Genomic DNA, 24,450 nt, shown 5'->3' on the forward strand with positions numbered 1-24,450 from the left:
GCTGTTGAAGCATAGTGAACTTGTTCGTCTAAGGCTCCTCGGTATTCAGAGGAAGGAGTAGGAAGGAAAATAACCTAAAACCCATGCTTCAAAATAGCTTTTAGGTTGAAAAAATACTACTAGTAGGGAGCAGCTGATAAGACAAATGATGTTATTTTTTTTAATCTTCAAATCAGCACCAATAGAAGGACTCAAGTATGATGAAGAGAATGCTTTTTTATTTTAATTGCTAAATTTTATCACAAAGTCATCACAAATTCAGTAGTAAAAGATTGGGGTGTAGAAAAAAGAAAATGGAAGAGGGAAAAATACCAACATATCAACCAATGCAAACCAAAACAGAGCTTTAGTTATACAACGATTTCTGCATAGTTTTTAAAGCTAGGATTATCATGGGCACCTCTTTATACACTATTTCTTTGAAGAAAGAAAGCTACCATGGGTATTTCATCATTAATGTTCTATCATGTGCTTGATCTTTTTTTAATTTAACTTGTCATGTTTAAAAGGCTATTTTCTTTAACAGTTTCTACTTCTGACATCTGTTCTTCAGACACATCAGGGGTGCAAATATTAAACTGCAATTGTAAATAGCATGTTATCTTCTCAAACCAAATCAGCCTCAATTTAAAATATACAGAAGTTTTAAAATATAACAGAAATTTTACATAACTTTAATATATTTTAAATTGAGGCTGAGAACAAAGAGACACACATAGATACAATGTATATGTGGAGACTTCACCAAAGGGATCAAAGTCAAACATAGGCTGATGGTCATTGTTATCAATGGTAATGGAAAAGACACCTGAAAAAAAAGGCAAAATTCAAACAATAAGGTATCAAAACCCATATAATGTATCTGCATACTTATACAAACAAAAATAAGATAAAAACTAGTGATAGAAAATGGGTTAAATTATCTGAGTGTAGATAAATCTGGCTTGGTAGAATGTTGAAGACTTTCATTTTCAGGGTATTATTGGTTGAAGGATTTAACATCTAGTGTTTTGACTGTTCATGAGTAGAAATAGTCATGATCATTTGGTAGTAAGAGAACCATCTTCTGATCTCGATGGAATGAATTCCTTAAGATGGAGTTCCTAGAGCTCCAAGAAAGTTATAATTTTCCTGGGGAAATATCTAGGCCGTAGGAAATTCATGTCAAAAACACAGAACATCTTCAAACCCTCTGTTATTCAGGCAGATATTGACAGGTAAATATTATAACTTTATAGGCTCAGTCTATGTAAAAAAATTTAAAAAAAAAAAACTTTCGCCAAGGCAATTCTCCCTATTTTGGGTGGATTTTTGCTTTTGTTTTTGTTTTAGCCAAAAAACTTGAAGCCCTGTTCTTACCTGCTCTGCCCTAGGATTGATAAGTGTCCTGCACCAAATACTACCCAACCTAGGGAGAAATTTCAATAGGCAGTCACTTTTGATACATCTTTAATAAATAGATTTGAGTCTATACCCCCCAATATAGCTATATTCATATTTATGATGCCCTTTGATTAGAAGGTCATTCCCTTGGGAACTTATTTATTAAGAATTTCCTCTTGGGGCACCTGGCTGGCTCAGTCAGTAGAGCATGAGACCCTCGGTCTTGGGGTTATAAGTTCAAGCCCCATGTTGGGTGTAGAGCTTATATTAAAAAGAATAATAATAATAATCCCCTCTTAATTTGTAAACACCTCTGAGAAAGATAATTTGTCATCTCACAGCTCAATATCAATGATCAAATTACTGAGGGAAAAGAGAAGAGCATTCATATGGGATTTGCAACAAACATTAACTACTTTTACCTATGGTTGCCCTTGCCATTCTTTTTGATGCAAATGTGTATCAAATAATTATATAAATCATAGTAACTATCAATGTGAGACTCTGGATTGTTTGCACGTTTTAGCTTGTTTAATACATTCCGCATTCCTAGGACATAAGCATTATTTATTACCATTTTAGATCTGAAGAAACTGAAGATCAGAGGAAAAATAACAAGATGATTCCTCCTTCCCCATGTATTTTCTGAACACTTTCTGGAGGTCACCACACGGCAATAATCATACTATGATTTTTGGTTCACCTAACTGTCCAAATAGATTATACCCTGCCTAAAGCCAGGAGCCACATCTTATTCCTTTCTGCATCCAGAATACCTAATAAGATACTTAAAATGTAATTGCTTCTCAATAACTGATACTCAAACATTCAAAGTTAGGGGATGGCTGGATGGAAGAAGTAGAAGGGGGGACTAGAAAGGAAAGATGGTTTTAAGTCAACCAACGTTGGTGGGTGCTTTTTTCCCGTATGTTCTTTTTTTTTTTTTTTTTTTTAAGATTTTATTTACTTATTTGAGAGAGAGAGAGAAAGAGAACAAGCAGGGGAAGAGGCAGAGGGGGAGAGAGAGAGAGAGAGAATCCAACCAGACACCCGGCTGAGTGTTCTTTCTTCAATTTCTTATATTATGTATTTCTTATGTTTGTTTGTAGTGGCTAAAAGACATACTCTAAAGAAACTGCCTAGATTTCAGTCTTGGCTCTACTTCATGCTATGTGCAATTGGGCAAGTAACAACTTTTCTAAACCAGTTTCCTCATCTATAAAACGGGGATAAGAGAAGTATCCACTTTTTGTGTTACAGAGAGCAGTAAATGTGATAATGCAAGGAAAGCTTTTAACGTGATGCCTAGTCCACCAGGACTATTCTGATCATGAGAGGATCAAGGTCACCTTTCTCCAATAATATCCTGATGTTGCCAAGTTTTTGCTTATTTCCTTTTCTGTAATTAAAGGGCTCTCCTGTAAAGAAAACAAAAAAATTAAAACAAACAAAACAAAACCAAGAAAGCAAATCTCCTCATAGAGACTGAAAGTAAATTTAAAGTAAGTAAAGTAGAAAGGATGGAATTTGTTGATGAACAAATTCAGCTGATGTTTCAGGACAGGAAATGCTATCACTTGTGACCACACAGCAGTACTTACCTCTTGTATTTCCCGCCTGTAGGAACTCCTGGGACTGTGGGATCATGACCTGAACCAAGGCAAACGCTCAACCAACTGAACCACCCCAGCCCCCACTCTCATTATTTTCTTAAATTCCTAATGCAATAAAAGATGGATATTTGAATCCAAGAAAATTATTTCGGAATCTAACCATGGTCTAAGGATTATATGCTTAGAAGAGTAAGCATTAAAAACCAAATCACGGCACCTGGGTGGCTCAGTGGGTTAAAGCCTCTGCCTTCGGCTCAGGTCATGATCCCAGGATCCTGGGATCGAGTCCAGCATCAGGCTCTCTGCTCAGCAGGGAGCCTGCTTCCCCCTCTCTCTCTGCCTGCCTCTCTGCCTACTTGTCATCTCTGTCTGTCAAAAAAAAATAAATAAAATCTTAAAAAAAAAAAAACCTAATCACAAGCATTATGGTCAAAATACTTCATGGGTCTTCTACACATATGGAACAATTGCACCACCCAAAAATTTGCTGCAACTGTTAGGACACACCAGATGAGATAATCATAGTTTTTAACAACCAATATGACCAGAGAACTGGCAGTCATAATAGATGCCAGATTCAATGAACCATAACGTCAGGATCAGCTGATCAGCAGTCCCGACCACACCCATAATAAATTTTATTAATTTATTCTTTACATAATCAAAATAGTTAGCAAATCACTACTTGCTCTGATGCAATTTAGCATTTGGTTTGTTCCACAGATGCTCAGAATCTTGATCATTTCTAGTTTACGGTTCCCTAAGCGCACTAGACCATGTGAATCAACACTGATACCACACATATGGCAGCTTCTTGCTCCGCCAGTAACACAAGAATGGAGGCAAAGTGTGTTAGGACTCTTATATTAAACCTCTCTTAGATTTACCTCCAGTGCCTCAAAGACTTACCAAAACAGTAATAGCTACTCAAAAGAGATTAGTCCTAATGGTACTGGATGTTGGTTTATCTCAGAAGTTTATTTCATATGTCCAATATGTCCAGGGCCCCTTTGCCACCATAAATTTTAGAGTCATTTATAAGAAACAACATTATATTACATATTAATACTATTAATTATAACCATCAATTGACCATTAACAACTACTCTTTTAACTGCTAATAGCCCACATTTCCAGTTTATCATTCTTTATGTCATATAGAACATTTAGAAAATCAACATGGTAAAAGTTTTAATAGACCAAGCATTGGTTACACAGTATCACTCTGGTGAGGAAAGATCATGAAAGGAATACAAATATTTTGAACCTAGTCTGCATCATATGTCAACATTATATATATGTATTTTTTCCGTATCACCAGAAATATGGTTTTCCATATTATCATGCTTAACTATAAAACTCTTCCCTAAGCCAAATCATACTCTTTGGCCCCTTTGTTATTTTTGAAAATTATAAGTTGATTCTGTATATGAAATAATGAAGAACAAACAGCAGTCTGACTGGTGAAGGGATACTGATGACCCAAATGGTCTTTACTATTATTTATTGCTTCAGTCACTTGTTTACAAACCTGAAGAGAGGGGCGCCTGGGTGGCTCAGTGGGTTAAGCCGCTGCCTTCGGCTCAGGTCATGATCTCAAGGTCCTGGGATCGAGTCCCACATCGGGCTCTTTGCTCAGCAGGAAGCCTGCTTCCTCCTCTCTCTCTCTCTCTGCCTGCCTTTCTGCCTACTTGTGATCTCTCTCTGTCAAATAAATAAATAAAATCTTTAAAAAAAAAAAAAAAACCTGAAGAGAGAATATCTCTGGGTGTCAGTATAGTCAGGTAGGAAATACTAACTAGTAGAAAAATAATAGTCACCAGAAGTAATGCAGTTAATATGCATCTTGGAATTATCTCTCTGGGTTCTTCAGCTCCCCTATAACACATAAAAGAGCAAAATCACAATGAGTAAAATTCTGTCTTGAGTTTATCTTTAAAACTGATTTATGCATTAATTATTGGGCTGGATTCCTCCAATGCACCCAGGCCACCACCACACTTACTAAAACACATACACACAAACATATTAGTGAACTACTACACAACTATTGCCTTTCTAAGTTCGGTGATAAGTGCAGAAAAGGGGGGAAATTTTCTTCATTTTCCTTAGAGATGGTAACATTTCTGAAGAAAGTCACAAGAATGAAAATCAAAACTGATCCTATAGAACCCTGTATGGTTTGGGGCCTACCTGTGTCTTTAGCCTCAGCTGTTTGGTAGAAAGCATTTAGTCTGGGAAGTAGAATTATGATAGTGAGCAAAAACGAACAGGAAGCTTAACCTCAAGAAGACAGATGCAAGGATTAAATGATCACATAAATAAAAGTGATAATAGTGACTGTGGTAAATATCCCTATGGTAAATATGTGGTAAATATTAAAAGATATAAAGGTCTTTGAGAATATATTACATTATAATTTGATGATCTATCTGTGTCATAGGCCCACGGGCTTTTCTTCAATTTCTCAAAAGTGTCATGGCCCCTGTACCCATTCTCTCATGTGGAATGTTCTTTGCTTTCCTAGTTGCTGAGCTGACACTTACTGTTCCTTCAGATCTCAACAACATAGTACCTTCTCCTGGGAGCATAAAAGAGAAAGCTCCCCTTGGCTAGCAAAAACCATCATAGCATACATTTTCATAGCATATATGAAAAGAGTAAAAGAATCAGTCATAAATTCTCTTCTCCTGTAGGCTCTTTGCCTTCCCTTAATGTCACTATTAAGTGCAAAAAAGAAAAGAGGTCATGATTTAGCATCATAGGTAATGGATTTTCTAAGATAGTCTTATTCTTAAATATTGTCCCATTGGTCACTCCATTTTCCCCAATTCTGCTATTCTGTAAAAATTATCCCTGACATAAAGAACTGAACATTATAATCATGTGTATATAATGTGACCCTGTGCCCTGGCTACTGGTAATAGAACTGTGTAGACCTCTGACTCACTGAAAGCCAATCACTGCCAGTATACAAGAAGATTCCTCTTAAGAATTTGAACCAAATGTCAATGATAGTGAGCAAAAACACCGAGAGAGAGGAAAAAAGCAACATAACATAGCAGAAAAGAAAGATGGCTGATAAATCTACTTTTTAAGTCATAGAGCTTCCCTAACTCCTGTTGCTCCTGAAGATTAGTTGCTCAGGTGTTCCTTGAAATACAACATTATTCTTCCAACAAGTTCTTTTATGGTTTAAGCCAATGTGTGTGGGTTTCTGTTATATAAAGACCAATCCTCCTGATAATAAATATCTGTAATTTGACATATGTCAAATCTGTCTTATCTGCATCTGCCCACGGGTAGAATGCACTACCCATGGTGTACACTAATATGAGCTGATTGAGCACTTAAAGAGTAAGAAATTTCAGTGTTCTCAGCTAAATTATGTCTGAAGCATTTACTAGTAGGCTTCTAGACAATTTATTGACTATTAGGTTTCAATTTCTTTACCTGTATATGGGGAGAACAGAAAATATGACAATAAAATTCCAATCAAATGTCTAGCACTTAATAAGCTATTAATGACTATGGTTATTAGTCAAAGGTTTTGAACAAGGAAAAGGCAACTTTTAGGATTAACTACACTTTCCTCTGGGCTTTTTACTCTTTCTTATTATGTATTAGATTTACAGAGAGTAAGGAATGTAATATAACATAACATAACATAATTCAAGTTTATAATAGCGAATATCCTTGGTGTTGAACTTAGAAGATAGATGTTCCTACAAGATGCTAAGTCAGCTGCCTACATATCACCATTTTACAGTTAAAAGTGTTACTTGGAACTTCACTGTACTTAAAGTTTATTAAGTAAATTAACAATCCTCGAATACTGAAATCCCTCCTGCTTTTGTTTACTGCCAGCCACTTGTAAAGAGTTCTACAATAGTTTAAAGGTTAGTAAATTTTGTGAATCTATTTTCAGCAGACAAGAATTATCTAGCAGTGAAACATCTCTGGCAATGGAACAAGATGAATAAAACAGAAGCCAGAGACATCTCTTCTAGCCTTATAAGAGAGAGTGACGAAGTAAGATATAGAGAGAGAGAGAGAGAGAGAGAGGGAAAGTCAAGCTAATTACGCTAGCCTCTCAAATTGCAGTGGTACATTTAATCACAAACTGCTTAGAAAAGTAATCTCCTCTCACGGCGTTCTTATCGCAGTACTTCACCGTTTAACTCAATGCAGACTTTCTTCTCCTGTCCAGAGTTCACCAGTGACTGCTTACTTAGTGAAATGTCTTCTACTCAGTCCTCACACTCCTCAACTTCTCAAGCCCTTCACCGGGTTGATTACACCCTCTTTTTTGGAACATAGAGTGATTTTCTTTCATAATTCTCTCAAACTCTTCTGGTTTCTTCATTGCATCTGCTTTCTCCACCTACCCCCTTAAAGTTGCGTTCTCCAGTCTCCAACCCTATGCCATTTTATTCTACTTCTTTCTATATACTTGCCTTAATAATCCTATCTATAAACCAACTCACCAGATGGAAACCATTTTGCAACCACCCAAGGTTACACGCTGTGTCCTGCAGTATTTCTGGTCTCCACGGGCTTCACTCATAGTATTTTACTGCTGGAATTTTTTTGTTTAAGATTGTCTTTATTTATTCAACAAAGAGAGAGAGCACATGGAGGGGGAGCATCAGGCAGAGGGAGAAGCTGTCTTTCTGCCAGCTGAGCAGGGAGCCCGATGCCAAGGCCGGAGCCCAGGACCCTGAAACTTGACCTGAGCAGAAGACAGATGCTTAACCAACTGAGCCACCCTGCTGCTGGAATTTTTTGAGCTCAGTGAAAGTTGCCACCTTTTGATAACACAACAAAGGTGTTCTTACCATCTACTGAATTCTCACTGTAATCACATTGTTCTCTTATTACCACTTACTAAATTCTATCATGCCATTGTTTATAAGCACAGAATTATACTGATTTTAAATCATAATGACCATTTTTTACATGAAGGAGGAAAAAAAAAAAATTCCAAAGGGGTGACGAAACTTGCCGCAGCTCATTAAGTGGCAGAGGTCAGACCAAAATTTAGATATTGCCTTTTCCATTAGACTACTAGCCTCTTTAGGATAAAAAGTATATCTTACTCACCTTAAGGAACTACTACAGGGTTTTTTCAAAAATACCCAATGTTTAAAAAAATATTTGCTGACCAAATTATTTAATACTTAAGGGACACATCAGTGACTCAGGGGGTCTTATGATTAAAAGAAATATGTGCTTAAGACTAGAACGTACTTCATGTTGAAATGTCAAAGAAAAGAACGGTAAAAAGGATGAAGTTGAAAAAAATGAAATAAACAGGGGTACCTGGGTGGCTCAGTGGGTTAAGCCTCTGCCTTCGGCTCAGGTCATGATCTCAGGGTCCTGGGATTGAGTCCTGCATTGGGCTCTCTGCTTGGCGGGGAGCCTGCTTCCTCCTTTCTCTCTCTGCCTGCCTCTCTGCCTACTTGTGATCTCACTCTGTCAAACAAATAAATAAAATCTTTAAAAAAAAAAATATGAAATAAATGAAATAAACAAATAGGGAATCTCCCTGAGGAGGTGAGAGGGAAAGAAGAGGGTTCAAAGGAACAGACTGATCTCAAAAATGAAGAGAGAAATCTTTTCTCTTGACATTGAAGGGAAGAGTGTTAAATCCAGCCTGTGAGCAATTATATTTATGATTCTCTTCTCTTTAAAAGTACTTCGGAGCATAAGTGTGTCACACCCACTCACAACACAAACAAAGTCTGGCATTGGATCACTCCTGAGGAAAATGTCCACAACCCCAGAATTCATCCATTAACAGAAAGGAAACTAGATTAACATGGAGATCCCATAAATGTGGGCCCAGAAAAGAAAGCTGAAAAAAAAGAAGTCATTCAATAAAACAAGCATTTTTGAATGAATGGGCGAAAACATTAAGATTGGGTGATAAGTGCAAGACTGCCATATTCTGACTCAATTTAGAAAGTAAGAAAGAAAAATAAACACTGAATCATCATGTATTTAAAATAAAATTCAAAATATATTTTAAAAAGATGTACATTTCACATTGCATGCAGTAAGTCATGACTTGAGATTTTCTTTCTCAATGAATTGGTAATTACCTGCTATAAATGTAAAACATCCTCTGCCTGAAAATGCAAAATATCTTTGGAAAACAGCGTCTATAAACTGGAAGTCTTCTGGAAAATCAGTATCAAAAGAGTTCTGAAAGCTTTCTACATTCTCTTCCTTCCTTTCATCAGCAGTACCGCTCTGCTTAAGGAAATAAGACCGAGTAGGGCCATTTTCAGCCCTAGGCTGTCTGTCCAAAGCCAAATCACCTCTTTCACACCTCGACAATTCAGAATTCCCACAGTCCACAATATGGCTAGTGCCAGACATTTCTTTGGTAGCTCCAGAGCAGAGCAGCTAGAATAAAAAGGCTCAATGCTATAGTCAGTGAGGAGTAGGGCTGGCACCTAACCCTGGCCCCAGAAACAAAGCTGTCCAGAGATTCAGGAGAGAGATCAAGTTGTCAGAACATCTTTTGAAAAAATATTGAGCTCCTCTGCATGGGAAGGCTATACCCATCCCTGCTGAGCAGAAAGTGGTCATCATGGAAAACAGGGTACAGGCAGCCTAAATACACAAAGAAAACCCCACATTTATGCAAGAGTACTTCAGTGCCCCTTTGGGGGGGGTCACAAAAAGTACTATACCAATGGTATTAATGACTAAAAAGCTTGTGCTCCTGCAATATCCAATCATTCTCTAGAGTTGTATCTTCTTCCCTTTATCCATTGTAATTAAAATATTTAAAAAATATATAAACCATAATTTCTAAATTTTTCTGCCTATATTGCTGAAAAAGGATGTTCATAGATTCTCTGAAATTAAAGTGTTGTCCTTTTTACTCTATATTATTAAATGCAGCCTATTTTCAATCGTTAACAAAATGTATGTGATGCATCCAAGTAAAATAGTGTAAAGTTGATTGGAAGGATTCAGTTTAACTTGTTTCTAATTATTATCAAAATAATACATTCAGGGACACCTGGGTGGCTCAGTTGGTTGGACGACTGCCTTCGGCTCAGGTCATGATCCTGGAGTCCCGGGATGGAGTCCTGCATCGGGCTCCCAGCTCAACGGGGAGTCTGCTTCTCTCTCTGACCTTCTCCTCGCTCATGCTCTCTCTCACTGTCTCTCTCTCAAATAAACAAACAAAATCTTAAAAAATAATAATAATAATACATTCAGATGGAAAAAAGGAATTTCAAAAAACAGGGTATTAGAACAAAGCAGGAGTTTCTTACTCTATTTCACTCTTTCCCAAACACATTCTAGTTCTGTTCTCTGGGGACAAACCATTTATGTATGGTATTAGTTCTTCTTGGTAGTTGCCTCCATAACTCTGAATAATACGAAAAGTCTTTTTTTAATTCACAAATATCTCAACTTTGGAGAGAGTCTATTAACTTCCTCCCATAAACACCGAGGAATCAACTCACTTACTTTCCTCTTACTTAAACTACTTCTTCCTCCCATTTTTTATCATCAAGCTCTTAAGAAACAAAGTATTCACCCTTCATCAGGCTCATGGAAGCCAATTAAAAAGTGGGAGAGTGAAATTCCTTGCAACATTAAGACTGTCCCTTAATGGACCATCATTCTGATAGCCTGGATCACATGCAGAAAGATGTGAACCGGAAGTACAGGAGAAAGCCTGACCCCACAGACAGGGGGAAGGAAGTTTCTGAACATCCGAGCAAGGCCTTGGCCTTAGTAGCTCTTATATACATTGATTTTATCATGCAAAGCTTTGCTCTGAGGATCTCCAAAACCTTATACGCTTGGGACACACCACCAGTCTCAGAAGTAGATTATTTTCAAGTTATCCTTTAAGAATGAATGAAAACAAAATTGCTTCTGTTTTCATTCTGGTTATGGCTATTTCCTGGCAGACTGCATCCAAGAAAACCCACTGAAAATATTGTATAGATCTCAAGAAACATGATCAGGTCCTCTCCCAAAAGAAACCATGCCTCTCATCCCGTCCCAGAAAGCAAAGTCCTGGGAGTGAGGGAAGGAGACCAGAACGCTCACCTTAAGAAGATATAAACAAAGTATGAGAAGGAAACCAGACACAGAGAGACAAGTACTATATGATCTCACTTCTATGAGAAATCTAAAATAGTCAGATTCATAAAATCAAGGACTGGAATGGTGGTTATCAGGGGCTGAGAGGAAAATGAGAAGTTATTACTCAACAGTCATAACATTTAACCTAAATAAAATGGATAAACTCTAGAGATCTGCTGTACCAAAGCATACCTATGTTCAATAATAACGCATGCTAAAAATTTTTTTAAGGGACTAGAGCTCATGTTAATTGTTTTTATCATAATAAAATGTTTTTTAAAAGAGTAAAATATAACTTAACTCATTAAAAAAAAAAAAAAACAAAGTAAGAATAGGAGGCAGAGTTAGCCAATGTCCTGCCCATCCATCTCCCACCTACCTGCTCCTTTCAGGAGAGATAGTGAGGGAATCCATTACTCATGCTCTGAATCTCACAGCAGGAAAATAAGGCCAGAGGAAGAACCATGGCTTCCAAATAAAAGTGTGGTAGCTTTGTGGTGTGTCACTTTGACTAAGCTGAACTACATTTACTCTCAGTTAGAATGGACCATGAGGATGATTCTTGTGTGAGATTTAAAGTACCCAAGTGCAGCAGCAGTTATTTTGATAGTTCATATTGACAAGGAACGCTTCCTTGACCAAACTTTAGTCAAGCCCCACTAAGCCCTCTTCTCAAATAAGCTGCATCCCTGACCTGTTGAACACAGTTTAGGAAGAATGCCCACACCCTTGATATCTAATCAAGTAACTCTTAGTAATTTTCCATCCACTGACCCCCTCACTCTGCCTCGTTGACTTTGCTATATTTGGGGTTAGGCTCAGTTCTAGACTGAAGTCTCTCTTTTCTCTACCTCAGTAGCTCAAATAAAATAGGTTCTGCCATTTTTAACAAGTGTTCTGTGCAATTTTTCTGTTACAACATATATTCTCTTATATATAATAGGCTACCTCTTTTCTGTAGTTATCATGGGTCCAGTGACTTACTTCACTGGTAAGAAGTGGTGACCAAGCCTTCAAGTGCTCCACCTTCACCAAGATCTTCTTCCAGCTTCACCAACTTCAGGTTCAAATAGGTGTTTAGCTCTATGATGAAGGGCCCCAACTTCTGCAATATAGCCCCACCATCAAGGATAATGGTAATGAGAACTGACACAGATTTCAATTCATTCTCATGGGTTCCAGCTTGTTCTTGGTCTTCCCTCCTTTACATCTGACATTCCTTCTGGATGCTTGAACTTTAACTCCTACGAGTGGACTCGAAGACAGTAGCCTTAATAGAGACTAATTAATCGGCTCCTACAACTGGATAATGTCAAATCTCTATAACAAAAAATCCTTGTAATTATAGAGGTATGTAATTAGATAGAGACAGCTATTTAGCTGTGTCTGATACAGACACAGCTGAAGATATAAATAGGTATATATGTAGATGTAGATACAGAAGTAAATGAAGATATGGGTAAATAAACAAAGATATAGATACAGATTTCCTCGTGGTTCTGCAGCTCTGATTGATACCAAAAGCAAAAGACTGTGCCATCTCATGCATCCCTGGAGTCCTGCAGTATTCAGATATGTCTGTGATTCTGAAAATTCAGAATATGAAAAAGAGACTTGACCTGGAGTACCAATCCCCATCTTGGCTTTCTCAAGACTAACAGAAATTCTCCAAACTCAGGGAAAGCACTCTTTAAACAGTATCCCCGGTCTGAGGGGCATGCACTTGAAAATCCTATGTGGTACTAGTACATCAAAAGGGAAAATGTGCAGATCATCCAATATTTGGTTCACTGACATAGCTCCTGCAGAGCCCAGAGGAATATCTTCCACACAGCATATACATAGGCGAGCTTAGCCATTGGACAGAAACTCTAGAAGGCTAAACAAGAAAATGCCATGCCTGTGCCTTCTTACACATAGCTTAAGAAACAGGAGACTGGAAACTGCAGAGGAGACATTTCAAAGAACATCAAACTTTACAGTGACATACCACCCTCAATGTTTTGCAGTGTTATTCCTTTATCTTTATTTTTCTTTTTCTATAATTGATCTGTAAGGGCCTATTTAGCCAGAGCAGCCCCACCCCGGTTGAACTACCATTTTGTTGTAAAACTTAAATTGATCTTGCCCCCGGCCGGGGGGAACTTATTTAAAAGCAAGTCCCTGAAACCAGTCCCACATAACAAAGTCCAAATACAAGGGTGGGTCAGGCCAGGTGTAGGTATTCAATCAGTGGGGACGCATACTCTCTCCTAGCTACCAAGGAGTATAGGCTCCGCCCTTTGGGCACCTTTTGGGCGCCAATTCTGAACTAGGTGATAGGCTGGTTCAAATGTCTCCTAGGGTAAATTGTAATTCAATTGGTCACCTAGCATCACTGTGGAGTTTCCTGTGTGTGTTACAATCTCATTGGCCACCTGTGTGTGGCCAGGTCCAACCACATGGCCTTTGCTCTATAAAAATTAGTCTGGAGGGCTCCTGGGTGGCTCAGTGGGTTAAGCCGCTGCCTTCGGCTCAGGTCATGATCTCAGGGTCCTGGGATCGAGTCCCGCATCGGGCTCTCTGCTCGGCAGGGAGCCTGCTTCCTTCTCTCTCTCTCTCTCTCTCTGCCTGTCTCTCCATCTACTTGTGATTTCTCTCTGTCAAATAAATAAATAAAATATTTAAAAAAAAAAAAAAAATTAGTCTGGAAAGCAGGAAGGGGTTGTCCTCTGTGAGGAGCAGCCCCGACCGGTCTGTCTGACGAAATAAAGCTTTGCTTGACCTTTGCTTTGTATCAGTCTCGCTCCTTTAATCACAGACCCATTATTGGGGTACCCAGTTTTGGGGGGACCTAACAGACCTACTAAGACAAAATCTGTCATGATGGCAGATCGAAAGGTGTTGGTTTAATTGAATGTATATCATTAACTCAGTTGTACAGATATGCAAAAAAAGCCTTAGAGAAGTTCAGGAATGTGTCTAATTCATGTGCCTCTAGTTCTCTTATTCCAGAGTCCATAATCTTAACTCTTTTTTTTGTCTGAATTCTACTTTTTGTTACTCTGACTTAAAAAATAACTTTGAGGGGCGCCTGGGTGGCTCAGTGGTTAAGCCGCTGCCTTCGGCTCGGGTCATGATCTCAGGGTCCTGGGATCGAGTCCCACATCGGGCTCTCTGCTCGGCAGGGAGCCTGCTTCCTCCTCTCTCTCTCTCTCTCTCTCTGCCTGTCTCTCTGCCTACTTGTGATTTCTCCCTGTCAAATAAATAAATAAAATCTTTAAAAAAAAAAAATAACTTTGATAGCCACAATGGCAGATCAAGGAATCCCACTTGTCCGCTCTTTAATAAAACCAGCAAAATGCTAGCAAGTTTGTCAAAATTAACCTTTAGTTTAGAAGGTAATATAAGACTTGTAACAATCTGAGGAGAGTTTATTCAAGAAAAATGTCGGGGGGTGGCTGAGCCTGGGTGGCTCAGTAGGTTAAACAACCAACTCTTGGTTTCAGCTCAGGTCATGTTCAAGGTTGAGATTCTCTCCCTCTCTTTCTGACCCTCCCCTCATCATGCTCGCTTTCTTGCTCTCAGATAAATAAATAAAATCTTTTCAAAAAATAAAAAGGAATAAAAATTAAAATTAAAAAAAAAAAGAAAAATTTCTGCACTTTGTGAGTTTTTTAACTTGGCTTACTCCCATCCGCCTTTTTCCAGCTCCAAAGCAACCTTGAAAACCAGCAGCCCTGCTATCACAGTTGTTGTGCAAACCAGCAGTATGGCTGACACTGAAAAGGGACAAACCAAGAGCACCTTGAAGAGTACCATCTCCAGTGCATTCTTCTCCTGTGAAGATCTCTTATCTTTGTAAAACCCCCATTTGCAGGGCTTTGAGATTACTCAGAGCTTCCTCCGGGAAAATCCCTGTCTGCAGGGCATTTGTCTGAAACAATCAAGGGCAGTTGATTAACACAACAACTACCTAAGGCAGCAATGCCAGTTTAATGAAAAAAATCCCAGCCTAAAATTTAAAAGGCAGATCCAGAGGAAGAAATGTCCAGAGGGCCTTTGAAAAGAGCTCCCATACTTCTGAACATCTAGAAGGCCAGTACTTGTTCAGGCCCATCCCACGCCCAGGAAAGACCTAACACGGCCCAAATCCCTTATCTCTGGCTGACCTTGAGGCAGTGTAAACAGGAAATGAAGCCTAAGGCAAACTAGTGAATTACCTTAGCCTCAATATACACACACAAATCCTTGGCAGATTGGAAGAACTGCTGTTTCCAAGCATTTATGGAAACCTCTGATCATTTGTTAGCTCACTACCGAAGCTGCACAGTAGAAAATTCAGTGGTTGTACACTCCAGGGAATATAGACTGTATCAGGTTCCCAAGGCTATAGTAATAAGTACCAAAATCCAAATGTCTTAAAACAATATAAACTCACTGTCTAGTTGTTCTAGAGGCTTAAAGTCCAAAATCAAGATCTCAGGAGGGCCATATTCTCTCTGACAGCTCTAGGTAAGAATCTTTCCTGCTTGCCTCTACCTTCTGGTGATTTCTGGCAATCCTTAGTATTTCTTGATTTATAGATGCAAGACTCCAGTCACACGCTCTTTTTGCCCTATGTATCTTTTTTTTTTTTTAAGATTTTATTTATTTATTTCACAAGTAAATGGAGAGGCAGGCAGAGAGAGAGAGAAAGAGAGAGGGAAGCAGGCTCCCTGCTGAGCAGAGAGCCCGATAGGGGACTCGATCCCAGGACCCTGAGATCATGACCTGAGCCAAAAGCAGCAGATTAACTCACTGAGCTACCCAGGCGCCCCTGCCCTATCTATCTTCATATTGCCTCTCCTTTGTGCCTGTATTTGTGTTTAAATTTCCCTTTTTAAAAGGATACCAGTCATATTGGATCAGAGTCCACCCTAAAGGCCTCATTTTATCTCAATTACCTCTGTAAGGAACTTATTTTCAAATAAGGTCACATGCTGAGGTACTAGGTGTTGAACTTAAACATGTGTTTTTTGAAGGACACAATTCAATCCATAATATAAGTTTTATAGAATTAGTCCCGGAAAGTGATTAAACACAGACACACACACACACACCAGCCCCAATAATACCAACAAACTATGGGAACGGTGGATCTGATTTTCAGAGGTGCCACATTATATTATCTGACATGTCCAGTTTTGATAAAAATGTAAATGATTCATAAAAGAAGCAAGAAAGAATGGCCATACACAGGAAAATAAGCAGTCAATAGAAAATTTCCCTGAAGAAGCCCGGATGTTGGACATACCAGATAAACATTTTAAATCAGTTTTCTCAAAAACATGTTCAAAGAAATAAAAGAAACTGAATTTTAAAACTGAAAAGAAAGTATAGGGTGCACCTGGGTGGCTCAGTGGGTTAAGCCTCTGCCTTCGACTCAGGCGTTGATATCAGGGTCCTTGGGATCGAGCCCCCCATAGGGCTCTCTGCTCATCAGGGAGTCTGCTTCCCCACCCCTACCTCTCTCTGCCTGCCTCTCAGTCTACTTGTGATCTCTGTCAAATAAATAAAAATTAAAAAAAAAAAAAAAAGAAAAGAAAGAAAGAAAGCCATCTTGGGACACAAAATAAATAAATAAAAATCTTAAAAAAGAAAGTATGGCAATATCTCATCAAATAGAAAAATATGAAGTATTTTTTTAAAAACCAATAGAAATTCTGTAGTTGAAAAGTAAAATAAGCGAAATGAAAAATTCAGTAGAAAGACTCAAAATCCAACTTGAGCTGACAGGAAAAAAAAGAATCAGTGCACTTGAAAATAGATCAGCAGGGTTATACAGCCTAAGGAGAAAAAAAACAATTTAAAAAATGAACAAAGCCTCAAAGACCTGTATGATACCAGTAAACACACAAACATATACATATAATGGAAATACTAGAAAGAATGAGGAGAAATGGGAAGAAAACATATTTAAAGAAATAAGGCCGAAAACTTCCCAAAGTTGAAGAAAAATAGATGAACCCCAAGTAGAATAAACAGAGGTTCACACCTAAGCACATCATAGTCAAACTGTAGGAGGACATAGACAAAGAAAGAATTTTGAAAGTATTAAGAGAAAAAAACAACTTATCATGAATAAGAAATTCTCAATGAGATTAATGCTAACTTCTCATCAGAAATGGAGTACAGAGGCAGTGGGATGAGATATTTAAAGCACTGGGGGTGTTTGAGAGGAGGACCACTAACCAAGAATTCTACATCTAGCAAAACTATTTTGCAGAACTGTGGGAAAAATTAAGATATTCCACTGTAAACAAAAGCTAAAGGAATTCACAACCATCACTTCTGTCCTAATGGAAGGCTTTCAATCTAAAATGAAAAGACACTAGAGGGTATCTGAAATCCACATGAAGAAATGGAGTATCAATAAAGTAACTACATAGATAAACACAAAACACAGAACAAATGAAATTTTGCAGCTTCTTTTTCTCCTGTCTAATTTAGAAGACAACTATATAAAACAATTAATATAAACCTGTATTGATGGTCTTATAATGTACAAAGACGTAATTTGTATCACAATACTATCACAGAAGAGAAGGAAGGGGATACAGTTGTATTAAAGCTACTACTGAAATTAAGCTAATATTAATCTAAGCTAGATTCTTATTTATTTATTAGATTTTTTTTTTTTTAGATTTTATTTATTTATCAGAGAGAGAGAGGGAGAGAGAGCGAGCACAGGCAGACAGACTGGCAGGCAGAGGCAGAGGGAGAAGCAGGCTCCCTGCTGAGCAAGGAGCCTGATGTGGGACTCGATCCCAGGACGCTGGGATCATGACCTGAGCCGAAGACAGCTGCTTAACCAACTGAGCCACCCAGGCGTCCCGCTAGATTCTTTTTTAAAGAAAGATTTTATTTATTTGAGAGAGAGAAAGAGAGAGCACAAGCTGGGGGAGAGAAAGAAGTAGGCTCCCCACTGAGCAGGGAGCCTGATGTGGGGCTCAATCTCAGGACCCTGGGTTCAAGACCTGAGCCAAAGGCAGATGCTTAACCAACTGAGCCACCCAGGAGCTGCAAGCTAGATCACTTTAAATTAGGATGCTAGTTATCAGACTCAGGGCAACCACTAAAAAACAGCTTTAAGAAAAGAGTAAAGAGGTAAAATGTGACCCTGGTGGCTGAGCAAGAATAGTGGGGGAAGGTGACCTTGCAGTTTCCTCTGTCCTCATCCCTTGAGACCAGCTTGAGCTCCATCTCCTCTAATGGTCCAGTGAACAGAGAGGCTAGGCCAGGGAGCCCAGGAAAGCAGTAATGGAGCAGAGAACATGGAAGAGATTGTAGGGCACTGCATATTCAGCTCCTGGGCATCTCCATGTCCCAGCCCACCACAGATCCTCCAAGCACACAGCTCTGGCTCTTTCCCAGCTCCGGGGACCTCAGCATTGACCCAGAGGGTGGTGGTAACCCAGATGTGCTACAACTGCAAGTGCATGGTGAAATATTTTAAAATACAAAAAGGAATTTAAATGGTACACTGGAAAGTATTTAATACAATAGAAAGAAGTGATGGAGGAGCAGAGGGATAAAAAAGAAGTACAGAAAACAAAGAGCAAAATGGCAGGTATAAATTCTACCTTATCAGTAGTACATTAAATGTAAATAATTGAATGTTCTTATCCAAATTACAGAAACTGGTAGAATGGATTAACAAAAAAAAAGATCCATAATCCAATTATATGCAGTCTATAAAAGGGCCCTTAAATTTAAAAATTAAAAAAATAGGTTAAAAGTAAAAAGATAGAAAAAAATACATGTGATACAAATAGTACCCAAAAAGGAGCTGGAGAGGCTATACTAAAAAAGACAAAAAGACTTTAAGAAAAACTTGCTCCTTGATAGGAGAAACATTTTATGATGATGAAAGGATCTACTTAGCAGAGAGTAACAAATAATTATAAGCTATAAACACCTAACAATCAAGTCCCAAATATATGAAACTAAAATTGAAAGGATTGGAGATAGAAACAGAAATTCAACAATAATTGTGGATCTCAATACTCTGCTTTCAAATTTGATAGAAAAACTACAAAGAAAATCAGCAAGAATATATACAGCTTAAAAAATATCATGAAACCATTTGACCTAACACCTATTAACAGCAGAATTCTTTTCAAGCACACTTGGAACATTCTCCAGGACAGAGCATACATACGTTAAGCCATGAAATAAGTTAATTAATTAATTAGTTAAGTAGTTAAAAAGGATTTAAATCATACAAGTGGAGTTAAGTTAGAAATCAAAGACAGAAAGAAGCTACAGTAATCATGACTGTGTGGTATTGGCAAAAGAATAGACAAATAGATCAAAGAAGCAGAAGAGAGTCCAGAAATAGAGACATACAAATATAATTAACTGATATTTGACAAAGAAACAAAAGCAATTCAATAGAGAAAATAGAATCTTTTCAACAAATAAGGTTGAAACAACTAGATATCCAAATGCAAAAAAAAAAGGAATCCAGAGACTGTACACCTTTCACAACAATTAACTTAAGGAGAAAATATTTGCAAAACACATGTCCAATAAGGAACTTGTATCTAAAATATACAAAGGACTCTTTAAAACACTCCCCACCAAGAAAACAAACAACCCATTTGGAAAATGAGAAAAGAACTGATTAGAAATCTTATCAGGTAAGATATACAGATGGCAAATAAGCATATGAAAAGATGCTCCACATCATATGTAATTTGGGAATTGCAAATTAAAACAACACTACATACCTCTTAGAAAATCCAGAGCACTGGCAATAGCAAATGCTGGTGAGGATATGGAGCAACAGGAACTCTCATTCACTGCTGGTGAGAATGCAAAAAAATGGTACAGTCCCCTTGGAAGACAGTTTGACAGCTTGACAGCTTCTTAAAAAACTAAATGTTGGCCTACCATATATGATCCAATAATTGAATTCCAATACCAATTGAATTGGTATTTACCTAAATGAGTTGAACTCTTACCTCCACATAAAACCTATACACAAATCTTTACTCATAACTTACTATAACTTGGGGTGCTTGGGTGGCTCAGTGGGTTAAAGCCTCTGCATTCGGCTCAGGTCATGATCTCAGGGTCCTGGGATTGAGCCCCGCATTGGGCTCTCTGCTCAGCGGGGAGCCTGCTTCCTCCGCTCTCTCTCTTTCTCTCTCTCACTGCCTACCTCTCTGACTACTTGTGATCTCTGTCTGTCAAACAAATAAATAAAATCTTTTTTTATTTAAAGATTTTATTTATTTGTTTGACAGAGATCACAAGTAGGCAGAGAGGCAGGCAGAGAGAGAGAGGAGGAAGCAGGCTCCCTGCTGAGCAGAGAGCCCGATGCAGGACTCGATCCCAGGACTCTGAGATCATGACCTGAGCCGAAGGCAGCGGCTCAACCCACTGAGCCACCCAGGCGCCCAATAAATAAAATCTTTAAAAAAAAAAAAATAACTTACTATAAACTTGGGAGCAACCAATAATCCTTCAATACGTGGAAGAATAAGGAAACTGTAGAATATTAATACAATGGAATATTATCTAGTGATTAAATGGAATAAGACATGGGGAAGCCTTAAGTGAATACTACTAAGTGAAAGAAGCCAATCTAAAAAGACTACAACTACAACCTGAAAAGGCTACACTCCACATGATTCCAACTTTATGACTACTGAGAACTGAACTAAGCTACTCCACAGTATGCTGCCTTGGCATCTATTTTTATTTGGCCAAGGGGCCTTCAGGTGCTTTAAACTGACATTAACCCCTCATGGAAGCACATGCCTCAGAAAAATGTAAGTTCCTGATTGGGCTTCTCCAATACCCCTTGTGGTGAAGTCTTCACTGCCTGTCAGGGCCTTCCCCTTGTGTAACCTGAGATGAAAGACCATGTATCCTATCAAAACACTGCTGTTTTGGTGTGAGTTGACCAATCTGACTAGAACCTGGGAACCCCAAAGTACTCCATCTCTGGACCTTAATATAAGCATGTGCCCCAGATTGTTACTCTCTGCCTACACTCTGCCTTGACCACTCCATGTGGCCTCTCAAGGTATGCTGTGTACTTCCTCCATGACCTATGAGTAATGCACTTCTCTATTTGAATTCCCTTGTGGTTTTTGTTGAACCAGGGCTCACCATTTGACCCTCTGGGACTGTACTTAACAAATGTTAATTTTACAAAGTCACAGCAAACATCCTGGAAAAGGCAAAATTACTGAGACAGTAAAAAGAAAAGTGTCTTCTAGGAATTTGGAAGGAGAAGGTTGTAGCATGGGATAATTTAGAGAAGTAAACCTACTTGCATGACCATGTAATGATAGTTCTATTTGTAAAAACCCTTAAGATACTTGAAACTAATGTAACATTGTATGGCAACTATACTTCAATTGAAAAAACAAACAAGATGAAAAACACAAAGTGAACCCTAATATAAATTATGGACCTCAGTTAATAATAATGTATCAATATTGGCTCATCAAGTGTAACAAAAGTATCACACTAATACAAGATGTTAATAATCAGGGAAACTTTGTAGGAAGGGTGGGGAGGTGACAGGTAGAGGAGGTATGTGGGAACTGTACTTTGTGTTCAATTTCTATAAACCTAAATCTGCTCTAAAAAATAAATTATTAGTTAAAACTAAAGTATGGCAAAATTGCTGGGTAGAAGATCAATATACAAAAATCAATTGTAATTCTACATATGAACAGAATTAAGAATATCATTTCATTCACAACAGCACTAAAAAGAATAAAATATTCAAGAATAAATTTTATAAGAGCACAAAACATACACTGAATTCTATAAAACTTCTCTGAAGTAAATTAAAGAAGATCTAAATAAATAAAAGAGACGCATTTTGTGTTTATGAATTAGAAGAGCCAATATTGTTAAAATGGCAATTCTCTTCCAAATTAATCTATAGGTTCAACAAAATCCTTATCAAAATTCTGTCTCCCAAATTGATCTATATAGGTTCAACTAAATCCCTATCAAAATTCTGTAATGTGGGATGCCTGGGTGGCTCAGTTGGTTAAGCAGCTGCCTTCGGCTCAGGTCATGATCCCAGCATCCTGGGATTGAGTCCCACGTCGGGCTCCTTGCTCCGCAGGGAACCTGCTTCTCCCTCTGACTCTGCCTGCCACTCTGCCTGTGCTCGCTCTTGCTCTCGCTCTCTCTCGGACAAATAAATAAATAAAATCTTTAAAACAAAACAAAACAAAACAAAATTCTGTAATGTGATAGAGATGCTATTAATCACTATAATGGCAATCATTACAATATATAAATGTATCCAATTAACACGTTGCACATCTTAAATTTACCCAATGTAGTATGTCAAATACATATTAATAAAAAAACTGCTGGTGGGCTTTTTTTTTTTTTTCCCAGCAATTGCCAAACAGGGGCTGACTCAATTGGTTAAGTTTTCCACTCTTGGTTTCAACTTAAGTCATGATCTCATGGGTCATGGGATCAAGCCCCCATGAGCTCTGCACTCAGCTGGGCATCTGCTCGAGATTCTCTCTCTCCTCTGCCTCCTGAATCAATCAATAAATAAATATTTAAAAAAAAAAAAAAAGGAAAGAAAGAAAGAAATTGACAAATCCTAAAATTTGTATGAAAATGCAAAACATCTAAGATAAATAAAGTAATTTTGAAAAATAAGGACAAGTTTGGAGGACCTCAACTTCCTAATTTCAAAACTTGTTATTAAAGATACAATAGTCAAGATAGTATGGTACAGTATATAGACATGTAATTAGACAAATTATAATAACATAACTGAGAGCCCAGCTTTCTATTTTAGTTAACTGTTTTTTGTGGGTTTTTTTTTTTACAAAGATGCCAGAGTAATTCATTGAAAAGAAATGATAGTCTGTTTAGCAAAAAGTGTTGGGACCATTAGATACCCCATACAAAAAGACTGACTTAGACGTTCATCTCAGACCATACACAAAAATTAACTCAAAATAGGCCATATATTCGAATGTAGGAGTTAAAATAATAAAACATTTAGAAGAAAATCTTCAAGACGTTGTGTTAGACAAAGACCAAAAGTGTGGTTCATAAAAGACAAAATTGTTAAAACTGACCTTACCAAAGATTAAACCTTTTGTACTTCAAAGGTATCATTAACAAAATGAAAAGACAAGGAATAGAAAGCAAACAAATATTTTCAAAACACATACCAAGTAAAGGACTTGGTCCGAGAATTTACAAAGAATGCTTACAACTCAATAATAAGAAGACAGTCTATCAAAACTGGACAGACATGTGGACCGAAATTTATAAAAGAAGATACATGAATGGTTAATGTAAAAATGGCACAAAGATACTCAATAATATTAATTATTAGGGAAATGCAAATTAAAATCACAATAAGATATTATTTCACACCTCCCAGAATGGCTATAATAAGTCAGGCAGGCAGTAACAAGCATTGACAAGGATGTGGATAAACAGGAATCCTCCTACATTACTCATGGAAATGTAAAATAATGTATTCATTTTGGAAAACAGTTTGGTCATTTTTCAAAATGTTAAATGTTAAACTACCATTTTAAAATGTCTATATACCATTTACCATACATTTTAAATGTTAAACTACCATTCTACTCCTACACCTAAGAGAAATGAAAATATATATCTGCACAAGGACTTGCACAAAACTGTTTATAGCAACATTATTTATAATAACCAAAACTTGGAAACAATTTAAGTGTCCATCAACTGGTATGCAGGGAAAAAATGTGGTATATCCATACAATGAAATACTATCCACCAAATGAAGAGGGCAACATACTGGCACATCAGGGATGGCCCTTAAAAAATTACGCTAAATGAAATGCTAAACCAAAAAAAACCCCACTCCATATGACTCTGTTTCTATGAATTGCCTGAAAAAGACAAATTTGAAGAGATATAGAGTAAATTAGTTGTTTTCTGGTGCTAAGGGTGGGAAAAAGAATGAACTGTAAATAAGCATGAAGGATCTTTTTGGAGAAAAGGAACATGTTCGATAACTGTTTTATGGGAATGGTAATGCTACTTGGTAAAATGGCTAAAAACCATGGAGTTATACACTTGAAAGGGATGAATTTATGATATGTAAAACATACCTCAATAAAATAAAAAATTAAAAGTATGGTAACATGATACGTGAAGTATTAGTTGGTAGTTTCTGGTTTCCTATTGATCCTCCCAAACATAACTACATGCAGAAATCGTATGTATTTCTGCAAGTGATTTCAAAGGCAAAGGGGGAAAATGGATGCCAAATTTATTTCTAAGCTTCAAAGACCCTTTCCAGACAGAAAGTATT

The 24,450-nt window shown here is 37.6% G+C and overlaps 1 protein-coding gene across 1 annotated transcript; it reads right to left on the reverse strand.

The window, feature by feature from the left end:
• Positions 1-488: 488 nt before the first annotated feature.
• SLC7A13 (solute carrier family 7 member 13) lies at positions 489-9,779 on the reverse strand. Its single transcript, XM_059395518.1, is given in 8 exon segments — positions 489-637; positions 670-808; positions 2,698-2,801; positions 4,744-4,869; positions 5,572-5,577; positions 9,101-9,226; positions 9,229-9,452; positions 9,454-9,779. Coding segments are annotated over 8 exon segments (1,200 nt in total).
• Positions 9,780-24,450: the final 14,671 nt, after the last annotated feature.

This window comes from Mustela nigripes, chromosome 3 (assembly GCF_022355385.1).
Source record: "Mustela nigripes isolate SB6536 chromosome 3, MUSNIG.SB6536, whole genome shotgun sequence".
Taxonomy (NCBI): Eukaryota; Metazoa; Chordata; class Mammalia; order Carnivora; family Mustelidae; genus Mustela; species Mustela nigripes.